Genomic DNA, 14,047 nt, shown 5'->3' on the forward strand with positions numbered 1-14,047 from the left:
CTGTGGGAGGAAGTAGGCACTGGGCAAATGGTTCTGGCTTTCTGGCCCCAGAAAACGTGGCTCTTGGCTCTTTCATTTAGTCTTTGACCTTGAACACATTAACTCATTTCTCCAAACCTTAGGTTCTCCAACTGCAGGGTGGGAAAAGCAACATAGAAAACTCGGCTGTGACATAACTGTACTCCAAAGTACCTAACTGTATAAAATGTATTACTGAAAGGCTGTTGAAGTGACTGGCACAAGTCTGGGGTAGGTGGCAAGTCAGATATTCTCATGATAGACAGAGAGATCCAAACATCCAGGGCTGGCAGAGGGCCAGTGTCACCTGTGGCAGTCATCTCCTGAGTTTAAATATCAATGGGGACGATTTCAAATTCTGTGACTTTCCCAGACTTTAAAGTCGGTTGGATTTAGGCCAAAAAAAATACTGGAAACTCACCCTCTACTTTCCTGCTTCCTAAGGAGGGGATGCATGCCTGGTTTAGGTCTGTTTTAAAAATTAAATGAGATAATATATTTATAAATGAATGCCCGAAGCGAACGGCTGGTAAATGGCCGCACTATGAGCTTACCCGTCCATGTATTTTGGGAAGGTCAATGTGTCCCCTGCGTGCGCCCGCAATGCCCTCCCCATCAAGGGCCACCACAAGGCCACTGTCGCAGGAAGTGAGCCAGGATAGGGCCCTCTGCACCGTTTTCCTTAGGGACTTAGGACTATAAAGTCATGGGGCCCTGTTTGTACGTGACATTTCCTGCTAACCTTCGGCGTCCTGAAAATCAAGTCCAGCCATGAGGGAGGCAGCCACGGTACACAAAATAGAAAAACCGCTGGCCTTACAGTCGGCAGGTCTGGATTCCAGGTCTGAACCTGTGACTTCACAAACCCGCATAAGTCGTTTTCCCCTTTTCTGGCCTGTTCCTTGGTGCGTGTGATGGCGAGATAATACCAACGATTCCATGTGCTCCCTGAAGAGAGCAAATGAAATGATGACGGTGGAAGCATTTATAAACGACAAAGGATCACACAGACATAACGTGTCAACGTTACTGCTAACGATTATGAACATTTTGCAGCCTCCCCCACCTTAACTCTCAGTGTGCGGCGAAGGGCACGGAGGCCGAGAAAAGCACGTGTGCACGCTCACGGGCACACGCAGAGTTGTCTATTTCCTCTTCATTCACTTTCCCTGGATTTGAATGTGGCTTCGGCCATTCGACTGATAAGTGCTATTAAAATCAGAAATATTAAGGCTTTAGAGCTCATCTAGTCCAAAGCCCTAAACATTTATAGCCTTTAACTTTTTCCAGACCAGGGAGAAAGGCCCTGCCTGACCGGCCCAGGTGCGGAAGCCTCATTCACGTTTTGGTCACCTCTTTTCAAATATTAATTTGCGCTCTTATGCTGTCAACAAAAAAATAGCTTTTTCTCCATGCATGAAAAACGTGACAGCATTTCTGACACACTAACGCCCCCATGAGTGGCCGGCCACCATCATTCTGATGACCTAGGTAGGGCTGACACAAAGGTACTGAAGAGACAGCGTGCTAGTCGCAGAGCAAAATCTGCAAAGGCCTCCTCTCGGGGTGAGTACCTACTATCCCACAGGCCGACTACGGGTGTGGACATTCGGAACCGTAATAACCAGCCTCCCCAGCGCCATGCACAGGCAACTACGAACTACGAGCACCCACTAAGCCACGCACTGGGATACGTACACGAGCAAGGCCGCGAGGGGCGTATGCTCTCTTGGGTGGTGACGACAATCAAGTGACTCAGGGGCTGTGACGGAGCAAGAGCTTGGGGGGTGGGGGAGGCAGCAGAGGCCCAGCTGAGCTTCTGAGTTAAGTCTTAATAGATGGATGATGGTCACGCCATGTGGACGATGAGCCGTAAAGCTCGTTCCTGGCAAAGGAAGCAGGTGGGCAGACCAGGCGGGGGTGAAGCCATCCTGCTACACACCTGAGACTCTGTACGAGCAACAGAGTCTCAGGGTGGAGTCGCAGAGCGGCCTGGAGAAACCTGCTGTAGTGGGTTGAATTCTGTCTCCCCAAATCCACGTCACCCAGGACCTCGGAATGGGCCCGTGTGGGGTCTCTACGGACGTGAGGACAGGAAATTAAGGTCATACTGGCGTCTCTATAAGAAGAAATGAGGACACACAGAGAGACACACAGAGAAGAAGGCCGAGAGACAACGGAGCAACAGGACAACGAGCGCCGAGGAGCAAGCACCACGACCACCGCAAGCTAGGAGGAGAAGGAAGGACTGGTCCCCAGAACCTTCAGAGGGAGCGCGGTCCTGTCCATGCCTGGATTTCAGACCCCCAGCCTCCAGAACTGAGAATTCGAGCCACCGGTTTGTGGTCCTTCGCTATAGCAGCCCTAGGACAGGACCACATGTGTATTCAAAGCGAGAAGGATGGAGGCAGGTAAAGGAGGAGGTTTGGCTAAGATGAACGGCTAAGGTGAGCAGGTGACGAGAGAGGGCACAGGAGGGCGAGGGGGAGGGGTGGCAGGAGAGAGGGTGAGCTGGCAGCAAAGGCCCGAAGGACACCGGCAGCAAAGGCTGCGTGGAGCCCAAGGCGTCCGGATCTTTCAGGGGTGCCCGCTCTGGCGGCTGCATTTTAGGCCTGAACCAGGGTCTTTGAGAAAACGCTAAAACAAAGGGCACACAATGGAAAGCTGATTCAGCTTTTTGTGCAGACTCCCAGCCTGGGAGAGCCGGCTGACGCCCTCGGTCTTATCTGACCGACTTTCTCCCCGAAGGAGTCGACGAGACCACACCTGGATGTGTGGGCTTCACGGCTCCCTGGACCTGGACGTGGAGGTAAAGGACTCATCTGACAAACGGCCGGGACCCCTGGCAGCAGCATTCCTGTGAGTCCCAGAGACGCAAACGTAATGAGCCCCCGAACATTGCTGCCGCCTCCGATGAGGACCGGCACGGGAGTGTCTCGTCTGCTGACCCTCCAGCCTTTTAATTAAAATGTCTGTCTGCAGCTGCATGTGCAGGGCTGGCTCACCAAGTCCCACACAGATAACAGGCAATGATCACCTTGGCCTCGGCTTTAAACACCGGGCTGCAGACAAGCCCTGCAGGGCGTCCCCACTGAAAGACAGCCAACTGTGACTAGAAGCCGGGCTCGAAGGTGGCAGAATCAACAGGTCTGGTCGTCATGGAACGGTCCCCTCGGTGCAGGCTGCGGGGCACCCGGAGCACTTCTCCGTGCCCTGGAATGCCCCCCGCTTTAAGTTTCTGATGATAAAATATCACCAGATGGCCTCTCCAATAACACAAGTAAAACCACAGCATGTGTACCCGGATGAGGCCACTCTGTCAAGCCTGGGAGGACTCCGTGGGAACTAGAAGTATTTAACAGCCACATGCTACGACCTGGTTCTTCTGGTCTCAGGAACCGAACAACGAAAAGCTGTCATATGTGTCACCCCTCTTGGCCGTAAGGCCACGTGAGGAGGTTCTGAGTGCGGTGATAGCTGTGACGAGACAGCCTCCTTCTGAGCAGATGATCCAGTCACGGCCAGCTGTCCACCTGTCTGCTTCTCTCACAGCAGAGAGCTGCTAGCAGACCTCCTGTGGTGGGCGGGGGGCTGCGAATCTACGAGACCTGTTTCCCCTCAAGTGACACCCCAGTCTGCCTGGAGAGCTCAGAGCCCGGCCTCCCAGCCCAGGCGCATACTGCACCATGCCCCACCTCCCCCCACACAGTCCAACCTGGGCTGCACCTGCCCTGCCTGGGGCGGGAACTCAGCCTCTCAACGCTTTAAATTACTGTGCTGACTCACAGCAAATAAACATCAAAGACAACTGCCTGCTGAGGTTCTCTAAGAAGGAGGTTTAGACAGACACTAAGCACCTCCAGACCCACCCAGGATGCTCCACTGGCCTTCCCTTATCCTCACATTCCTCAACATCGGTCCCTCTGGCCCTGCGAAGAGCTACAGGAGCACAAGTGAAAAGTCTGGAGGCCAAGGGTGACCGGCCTGGCCAAGAGGACCTCTCTGCTCAGAGACTGAGCGGAGCCGGGCAGCAGCTGCTCTGCAGGTCATGGAAAGCAGGTCTTTGTCCATCTGCCTTACTGAGCGTCAGCGTCTCACACATACTGTATCCAATCACACCCATCAATCCATGGATGAGTGTGCAGAACACCAGGCCTTGCCCACGGCGCGGGTCCTTCAGAGACATGAACAGCACACCGTTTGGGGTACGGGATCCTCTGCTCGGCCACCTGGGGCCCTGCGGGAAGGCCACCTACACCAGCTATGTGTCCACGGGCTCCTTCCCCTTCTGGTGGCCGTGCTCTCTGCGAGTGACTCCTCTCGGCCTCAGGGTGAGGCTTGGGGGCAGACACCCTGCAAGGGAAGCCATCCCGGCTGTGACTACTGCCAGGAGACAGCTGTCTAAACACAGGACTGCAGTGTCCAGCACCGTACACTCTCACATCAAACCACTTCTAACAGGCAGCACCGGGCCAAAGCGCAAACAGCAGGTCTGTGCCTGCCTTCGGGATCCTCCCACAGCGAAGCAGATCTGAGCGACGACCATCACACTTTCCTCTTGAGCTCTGACTCATTTTCATCCTTTGCTTTTTTGGGGGAGTAGGGGTACAGACTGGCAAATACCTTCACTGAAAAGCAGTTAAACGAAATGCACATTTCTAAAAATCAAATCGTCTATGAAACCATGATCATAAAGAACTTGGCTATTTAAAAACACTCCCAACCTCACTGCTGACAGCGCTGGGTCCTCCGAGACCGCGGATGCTAGTCTTGAACTTGGGGACAGGGGCCCACAGCCCACCGTGACAGCCAAATCTGATCAGCAGTGAGATCACCAGCTTGGGTATCATTGGATCCACGATCACAGACATAGGATTTCAAGGGGAGCTGGATCTATCCCAGCATCACTGGCGTAACCTCAATCTCCCCAGCAGACTCTTTTTCTCACTTCTAACTAGAAAACCAAAGTACAATCAAGAGAAGCAAGTTCGAGGCATGAGCTGGACAATACGAGCTCTGTTTCTCAGAGTCAAGCTGCATTCACTGATTCCACGATTTCCTGGAGCTCTGGGGTCAAAAGTCACCAGAGTGCATAATACGTTCCTGTCTTAGCTTGGGCTGCTATAACAAAATGCCATAGACTGAGTGGCTTAAACAACAGAAACTTATTTTCTTACAGTTTCAACGTCTACAAGTCCAAGATCAAGGTCTGGCCACTTCGGTTTCTAGAGGGCTGGCTCTCTTCCTGGCTTGCAAACACTCCCTTCTCAGTATATCCATATATGGCCTTTCCTGGGTCCAGATGTACAGGGGAAAGAAAGAGTATGCAGACCTCTCTGGTGTCTCTTCTTATGAAGACGTTAATTCTGTCGGATCTATACTTCATTTAACCGTAATTACTTCTTTAGAGGCCCCGTCTCCAAATACAGCCACACTGAGGTTTAGAGCTTCGACTGATGCATTTTGCCTCCCTCCCCATAATTCATGGCTTCCTCACATGCAAAATCTCTCATTTCCATCCTAACAGCTCTGAAGGCCTTAACTCATTCCAGCATCGACTCTAGGTCTAAAGCCCAAAGTCTCATCTAAATTTCCTCTAAACCACGTAAGGATGAGACTCGACGCACAATTCACACTGAGGCAAAATGCCTCCTCGGCTGCAAACACTTAAAACCACTTAAATTATGTGCTTCCCAAATACCACCGTGACCCGGCATCGGATAAACACGAGCATCAAAAGGGAGGAATCAGCAAAGAGAAGGGTGATGGCTCCAAAACCAGTCCCAAACCGAGCAGTGTAAATTCCATTGGACGGAAACACTTGAGAAGGACCCTCTTTGGATCAACGCTCTGCCCTAGGGGCTCACTAGGTGGCAGAGCCATTGTTCCCTTTTCCTGAAGGATCATGCCTGTTCCCAGCCCTTCTTCATTCCCACCTACTTTCTCTGTTTCCTTTAGATCCGACTGACAGTGTTTCTCCTGGTATAATCCCTCTTTATTCCTGGCTTCTGCTGAAATGGCTGATTCAAGCCCTGGTTCACACCCATGCTAATCTCTTTATCAAAGGCTTATTCACCCACACCTTTCGGCTCCAGCTTCATCTTCTTCTTCTTCTTCTTCTTTTTTTTTTTTTCAATCTAGATAGGCTGGGAATCTTTGTTTAGCAACTCTTTCAATTCCTCTCTTCCCTCTTGCTTTTTACTAGAAGCAGGAAGAAGGACCCACGCTACAACGTCAATATTTTGCTTGGAAATCTCAGCTAAATATCTAATTTCCTCACTCCTAAGTTCTACCTGCCACAACACACTAGAACGGAACACAATTCAGCCAAGTTCTTTGCCACTTTATAACAAGTTTCGCCTTTGCTTCACTGTCCGATAACATGTTTCTCATTTATATTTATGAATTGGTGGTGGCGGGGGAGCATTCAGTCCATAACGGTTGCTTTTCAGCACAACAACGCTACAATCATGCACAATCATAAACTTTCACTGTTGGAAAAGCAAGCCAAGAGTCACTTCTTCTAAAGCACAGGTGGTTCTGTGATCAGTAAACCAACCTTCAATAAAAAGGTCCATGGTCAATGCCAGTTTAAAAGATACTTAGTCTCGAATGAATGAAGTATGCTTAGAAACCCACTCAAAACCTGCTGGCTGAATTAGATACAATGGAGCTTCGGTAAAATGAGTATCTTAGAGAACTGGTCACTATGAATTCCCAGAGGGCTGGGACAAGCGTTCCATCGGCTTTTGTGGCCTCAGTCTCTCCCCTTGCCGATGACTATCAGCTATCACTTTTCACTGATGTTCATGTGCCTCTTATAGTACAGAGCTGTTTCTCCCACTTGAAAGATGCTTCTTCTGGACTTTTTGAGGCATAGAAGTCAATAATTAAATCTGTGAGAATTGTATGCAAAGTAAGAACAAGCAGACTCTGAGAACGAGACCCTGAGGCAGCTGTGGGAGTCGCAGCAGACCCCAGTGACCCCGCTTCTGCAGTTGCTTTCCTCAGTCTGGGCTGGGGCTCTAACTCACGTGAACAAGAGAGTTCAGGGCAAGTGGTCCTGGGCCAGTTCCAGGCCTAATCCTTAAAGAGCCTGGGAGTGTCTGCTTTTGTGTTCTTGGGAGCCCTGGAAAGTCTAGCTACCCTAATAAGAAACTACTCCCCAAAGGGGAGGCCCTCTGAGGAGGGTGCGAACCGCAGAACATGTGGGAAGAGAGAGAGGCCCCACTGCCTCGCGACATGACAGCAATTACATGGGGACCACTAGCCAGGCTGGGAAAAGAACCTCCTGGCTGAGCCCAGCCCACAGAGCTGTAAGAAACGGTAATAAAATAATAAAATGTTGCCCTGCGCTACTAAGTTTGGGGGCGGTTTTATACAGCAATAGATAAAAAGAGGTTCTTCTTTGGGACAACTGACATATAGACAGTTAAAAAGGTATGAGCAGACAAGGGCTCAAACTGCTGTGGTTATAAGGCCCAGGCTTTGTTTGCTGACTGAATTAAAAAAACCAGTGGGCTCGGGAATGCCTGCGGAGTAAAAGCCAGCCAAACCCTGACTGTCCCCTCATTCCCTCCTTTCCAGCCCTGAAGCTGAGTTAAATGAAATAGGATCATGTATAAAAAAAAATAGTATCCAGTCTGGCACATAGTTAAGCACTCAAAAATGCTATGACTCCTTCACGCGTTCTTAAAGCAACAATAAGAACATGGACACATCTATGCAGAGGCACTATGGTGACACGGTTCAGATCGTTCTGGAACCAGACGGCCTGGGCTCAAATCCTGCCTCCCACAACCACAAACTGCGTGGCCACAGGCAATCCACTTAACTCTCCTGTGCCTGTTTTCTCGTCTGAGGATGTGGATGACAGTACCGACCTCGCAGGGCCGTTAGGATTAAATGAGTTATAAGTTAAGAGCTTAGAAGGTGCCTGGCACGCGGTAAGGACTGTGCATGGTTAAAGTTCATGGCTGCACATCTCCGAGTTGGTCAGTCAGTCACACTAGCTTCTATGCACCAATATTCACAGTATTCACCTGTAAAGATTTCAAAAGTGAGAAATTATCAATCAGGATAATGAAATGTCATTTTTAGTCTTTTTTCTTCTGGCTTTCTCTCCGTATACAGTCAGATCAACTCACTAGTCTTTGGTGAAATCCTGGAAAAGCGAGCAACTCATTGTGAGAACAGGGCCGAGGAAAGTGACAAGTGAGGTGTGCGTGGACAATTACAGATGGGCTGAGACCCCAGGACGCCGCAGAGAGCACGGGAGTGTGACCCCCAGGGGGCTGGTGCTTCCCTGAAGCCTCGAGCAGGTCCACCGGCCCCCACTCCTGACAGGGCAGGAGGATGAATGAGATCCAACACCCCCGAAGCCCTTTGCCATCTCAAAGGCACCAGGAAAAAGTCAGAAAGTCTCTTAAGCTATTTATGGTCTCTCACTTTGTACAAAAATAACCTTTTACGTTTCGGAACATTTTCAAATAAGCCATGACTCCACGCTGGCCAACAAGCAGGGCCACGGCGAGGACCTTGTAGGAGAGCTAACAAGAAGCAGATTTTCTTTAAGAAACTAAAGAATAGGGATTCTTTTGACAACTCTCAAAAATAGCTCAGTCGGTTCAATAAAATCATCTTTGAAAACAAAATGAAAAAAGAACTCACGCTCGCTCTGCAGCTCAGCCCAACAAGTCACGGCTGTGGGGACGTTTTTACATAAAGGGTGAGTGGGACAGCTTGGGATTCCCGTCGCGTGGGGGACTGGCTACCGTCACCCCAGGACCTGCTCCTTTGTTCATTCTGGTTCCCCCTTCCCTCCTGTCTGTTTCTATACTTTGCAAAAGGGCTTAGAAGTTAGTTATCCTCCTGGCCCAGTGACTCTTCCCGCCACTGCTGGGTATGGACCAGATTGAGCCCAAGGATCGGCAGGTGACAGAGCCCACACGGTGCCAGCAGGCGTGTCCTTGCTCCTACACACCGGCTGTCACAGGGCAGCTGGCCCTGCCTGAGGGCTCTATTTGTGAATAAAGATGTCTCTCCCTCTTCAGCCATTTTCCATCCCATAACCAGGGTCTCCACGTGAGGGACGAAGGGGGCCTTACTGAAGGCGGGGGGAACAAAGGGCCTTGGAGAGGAGCTGAAAGGAAGATACTGGGACCACCCGCAATGCTCTCCTCCAGGGCTGCTAGAGAAGTGGCACCCTCGGGTCTCCCGGGGGTTAGTGACTTCAGGGTCAGCAAATAAAGCCTGGGGGGTTGTTGGTCAGATGAGGACAACCACGAGGGTTTGCAGCCAGCCTGCGGGTCACACGGCGCAATCGGTCCTGCTTCTCCTGGCCCAGCTCATCCATTCCTGGCCGGCAGAGCTACGGTGAGTTCCAGGTGCCAGAAGCTGTCCTGTGTGCCCTCTCCCCGCCCCCACCCAGATCCGGTCTGACGGAGCCTTAGGGAGGAAGTCAGCCCCATCACCCTGCCACCTGAGGTGAGAAGACGCCCTCTCCTTTCTCACCTCCACAGGTGGGAGTCACACCTACTAGGCCTGAGGCCAAAACACAAGACCACCGCGGGCCTCACTAATGGCCAGTGTCCTGGCTGCTGACGGCTGCAGAGTCCCAGATATCACTCCTGTCTCCTGGGACCAGAGCGGGATTTCTCTCCACCTTCTCACCCTCTCACCGGCTACACCTGTCCTGTCCTGAGACAGCCCACTTCCCACAGGGCTTTACTGCTGCTGCTGCCTGCAATTCCCTGGTCCTCCTGTGTTCCCATCATCCATGCCAGGCCCGTGTCAGCCACTGTCCCCTGCACAGCGATGTGCTGGTCTCTGAGGGACCGTGAGCCCCGGGAGTCTCAGAAAAGAGCTCCAAAGGCGTCCATCCTATGTCTCTGGGCCCCAGCCCTGGGTTTGCAGGGAACAGACAAGTCTGCTGGTCATTCTCCAACACGAAATACGGGGAAAGCGAGCTGTCTGAGACGAAAACACAGCAGTGACTTACTTGCCTTCTGAGCCCCACGGCATCTGCAGAGGAATCGAACATCTGATTCTGCTGCACGGAGCGTGAGACTCAGACACTGATCCCTCCAAGGAGGGGTCAGAGGGGCAGCAGCCTTGAACGCCAGACCACCCCGTCCTCAGGGGGTACCAGCTGAGTCCAAGGGTGAAAGAAGATGTGTACCAACACCAGGATGGCTGCAGGGGAAACCTGACCCCGAACGAGGCTCGCGCCACCTTTCTGGGCCCCGGCCAGAAGTATGACAAAGCCCATTGTTCTCAGGCCCACTAAGGGGCCCTTGCCAGCTATGAACGCACAGTGATGACGGCTGCGATGAAGTAAGTACTTACGAGGAGCCAAACAGGTTACACACATTGGCACATATGGCTTGAAGAGGCTGGAGCCCGAGGTAAGGGCACGGTCAGACATCCCAGGGGATCCATTCACCCAGTGACCACGAGGGCCAACTGTGTGTCATGCTCCTGGCGAGGCACTGAGGATGCAATGAGACACAGCCCCTCTCTCCAGGGAGTTTATCATTTGTGGCCAGTGAAGACGAAGTGAGAGACGCCACGATGAGGCACGAGGTGGGCCTCGCGTCCTGACATCCGGGTGAAACCTACGCGAGGCTCGCCATTTTTGTACAAATGACTTAAATTCCCTAAACCCCATTTCCTCATCTGTAATATGGGGATGAATAAGACCTAAATCAAAGGGTTCGGAGAAGATTAAACATGACAGTCTATACGAATGGCTGACCTCGGGATGGACAGAAATAAAATTAAATAAATGATGGCGATCACTCTTTTAGTTAACCATAAAACAGGTTTCATGCACAGATTTAAAGCGCGATAGCTCAACGTATTTCTTTCTCTCGTGCATGTATCTTCCAAACACTCGACCCTTACAAGTTTGAGGTCTCTAACCTACACTTCATTCTTTACTGGACGGCCACCAGGGTGACCACGTCATTGATCACCCAAACCGCAGTACCTCTAAGGGTGGTGGACAAAAGAGGGACGACTAATTATTCCCCGGAGACAACGGGGTAAACCAGATGTGCCCTTCTGAGCAAACGGAACCGCCAATCCCTCGACCCACTGTTCACAGGCCCATTTCAGGGCCAGCAGCCGTCGCTATGTGTCCTTTCTGCCAACAACTCTGACCTCAAGCCCAACTAAACTCCAACCTGGATGAGCGCCAGCAACTGCACCACCCCCTCCGGAAGTCGGGAAAATCAATGTAAAGTCAAAAAGTCACCACCCCCCACCCCCGCAACCCGACCCCCCAACACAGCTCTTCTCGAAGCCTGAAGGGAGGAGCCAGACCCTGGTCCTGGCACTTGGCACCTGTCATCACCTTTGACCAGCTGACTTCTAGCGAGAGACATCAGGCGTCCTGCCCGCCTCCCTGGATGCTCCCGCTTACCTGAGGTGCCCCAAGCTGTAGAACCGGGACTCGCCGTCAGTGGAGCGGACCACGTGCAGCGTGAAGGTGGGCTGCAGCTGTCTGAGCTCCAGCAGGACGATGGCCAGGTAATGGATGAAGAGCAGGGCGTCCACGAGGGAGACGGCGTATTGCACAATGCCCTGGTAGTTTCGGTCCCGGGAGTCCAAAATGCGGACCCCGTAAAAAAGCCAATAGGAGACCACAAAGAGAAAGATGAGGACCAACAAAAGGGCACGGAAGACAAACACCCGTGGCACATCGGCTCTCTGCTTGCGGAAAAACAGCGCCCAGGTCCCGATGAGCAGAATGAGGAGTTTGAACGCCACGGAAATAAAGAGTCCCTCACAGATGGTGCCGCAAGGCTCCAGCTCCTCCCTCCACAGGATGGGGGGTAACAGGATGAAGGCGATGGGGGTGAGGAAAACTAGAAGTCCGAGCACCGAGGCGACGGTGAGGCCCAGGTAGCGCTTGCAGTCCAGCCCCACACTGTCCTCCATGTCCTTGCTGATCCTGGCGATGTCCTCCTGAGAGATACTGTGCTCCGAGGTGCCCGTGATGGCCGTGGTGGTCTCTCCCCAGTTGTCATCCTGACGGGGAGGGAACAATGAAGATGCAGAGCCACGCACGGCAGGTTACTTGGGAAAGCCACAAAGCAGGCACTTGGGAGACCCAGTGGACATGCGGGGGGGGCCCGCCCCCCCGAAGCAAACCGCACCCAGGGGCTTCCCAGAAAAACGGAAGCTTAACATGTTAATTAGAAGCATTGTCAACCTTAACGATTTTCACTGAAAATTTTCAAAATGTATCCTACACTGACCTTTTCAAATTGAACACGATTTAACCTCTTTGTCTGGGTGATTCACTACTATAACACTGATTCTCATCCACTGAGCTGGAATCCCCAGAGAGATGTGGAGGGGTCTGGGGCTAACTGCTTGCAGTAAACAATCCGCTGTTTGTTAGGCTTGCACATGAGAGCTCACCTGCGACCTAAGAAGAAAACCCTCTGTGTTCTGTTCTCACTCCACGGCTGGGTTCTGAAGGCTCACAGATAAGTCCCACTTCGGGAGGCCTTCTCAGTAGCTCTGAAGAGCCAAGGGCACAGCGAAGGGACTTACCAATGTACGTGCACATCGAAGCCGACCCGCAGTTAGGACACACTGTTTTTAAGCCTCCATATTGTTTTTAAGACCCATTTAATATCTATCAGTGTCACGCACTCCTGGACATTTCTTACTGAATAAGCTAAGCAAATGCAAGCGTCTACGGCCACTTGCATTTCAAAAATTCCACCCGAAACACACGTTCTCATGACAAATGAAAGATCGAGGGCAAGGAGTCACCAAGATTATTATCATGTGCCTGCCTTTCATTCTCTTGTTTTCTCTCTCTTTTTGAACTTTGAGGTACTTTCTGGTTGGAGCAATTACTGTCTTTGTTTAACAAGATCCAGTCGTTAGAATTTTAAACAGTTTTGCTATTTTACTGGCAATTCGGACTGCATTCCAAACTAACGACAGAGCAAGGAGGCCATGGAAAGCTACACGGAGTCCAAAGAGGTTCTGCCTTAGAGATGTGCGTATATAACTTGGAAAAAACAGTCAGACGGAGGGGCAAGTTGAGTGAAATTAATGTGTAAGACGCCAACTTGGAAAAATCCAGTTTAACAGCTGAATCAGTAAGGTGGAGTCTCTCATAACCAAACAAAAATCTTCAGGGTAAAAATCTTCAGGATAAAAAATATGATTTATGACACGTGCAGGCGATGGCAAAGGCAGTGGTGGTGGCAAAGGTCCTGACCTATGAAGAAATAGTTCTTTGACGTGGAAAGTTACAGGTATCACATACCATGAGAGAAATGGCTATTTAAGACAATCATTAGAAGCAACCAAGACTCTCGGCTACTTCGAGTGGAAGTGTAAATTACTCCTGAAAACTGGTCTGGCAGTCTCATATAAACGTAAATATATACTTAACAGCTTTATGCATAAGAGCCCAAAACAGTGCAACCCAAATGTCTGTCCATCGGGAGAATGGATAACACACTGCGGCGTATTCATAAAACGGAATACTATGCGGCAAAAACAAAAAGGAATGAATTGTGGAAACACACCAAAACGTGGATAAATCTCAAAACCAGTATGCTGAGTAGAAAAGAGTCCAAAACAAAAGAATATGATTCTAATTACATTAAATTCTGAAACAGGCAAAACTGATCTATAGTGACAGAAATCAAAACAGGGCTTGCCTTGGAGAGGTGGGGGCGGGGAACAGGAATTGACTGCGAAGAGCATGAGAGAACTTTCTAGTAACAGAAATACAGTATCTGGATTGATAGGAATGAGTTATATGGGTTTATTTAGCTCTTAAAACATCAAACTGTATGCTTTAGACGTCTTTATTTCTCTGGGTACAAATTTATTTCAATTTTTAAAAAAGAAAAAAAATCAGCGGCAGGGGAAAAAATAGCTACAAATTCAAAGATGGACAACTTGCTTTATTATAAGGTGAGTTCGCAGGCTACCTACTTTGTAACACTTGTAGTGAAGGCAAATACTGGACTCCACGTTTTGTATCGGGCCT

The 14,047-nt window shown here is 50.7% G+C and overlaps 1 protein-coding gene across 1 annotated transcript in view; it reads right to left on the minus strand.

Annotated features, from left to right (window-relative positions):
• Nucleotides 1-14,047, minus strand: part of VANGL1 (VANGL planar cell polarity protein 1) — a 41,785-nt gene that overhangs the window by 17,172 nt on the left and 10,566 nt on the right. The window contains exons 2-4 of the mRNA XM_023534929.1: nucleotides 13,859-13,870; nucleotides 12,282-12,314; nucleotides 11,444-12,051 (exon numbers count right to left, since the gene is read on the minus strand). Coding sequence (XP_023390697.1) covers nucleotides 11,444-12,051; nucleotides 12,282-12,314; nucleotides 13,859-13,870 — 653 coding nt within the window. The remainder of the gene's footprint in view (nucleotides 1-11,443; nucleotides 12,052-12,281; nucleotides 12,315-13,858; nucleotides 13,871-14,047) is intronic.

The sequence above is a fragment of the Pteropus vampyrus genome, unplaced genomic scaffold (genome assembly GCF_000151845.1).
Source record: "Pteropus vampyrus isolate Shadow unplaced genomic scaffold, Pvam_2.0 Scaffold6, whole genome shotgun sequence".
Taxonomy (NCBI): domain Eukaryota; kingdom Metazoa; phylum Chordata; class Mammalia; order Chiroptera; family Pteropodidae; genus Pteropus; species Pteropus vampyrus.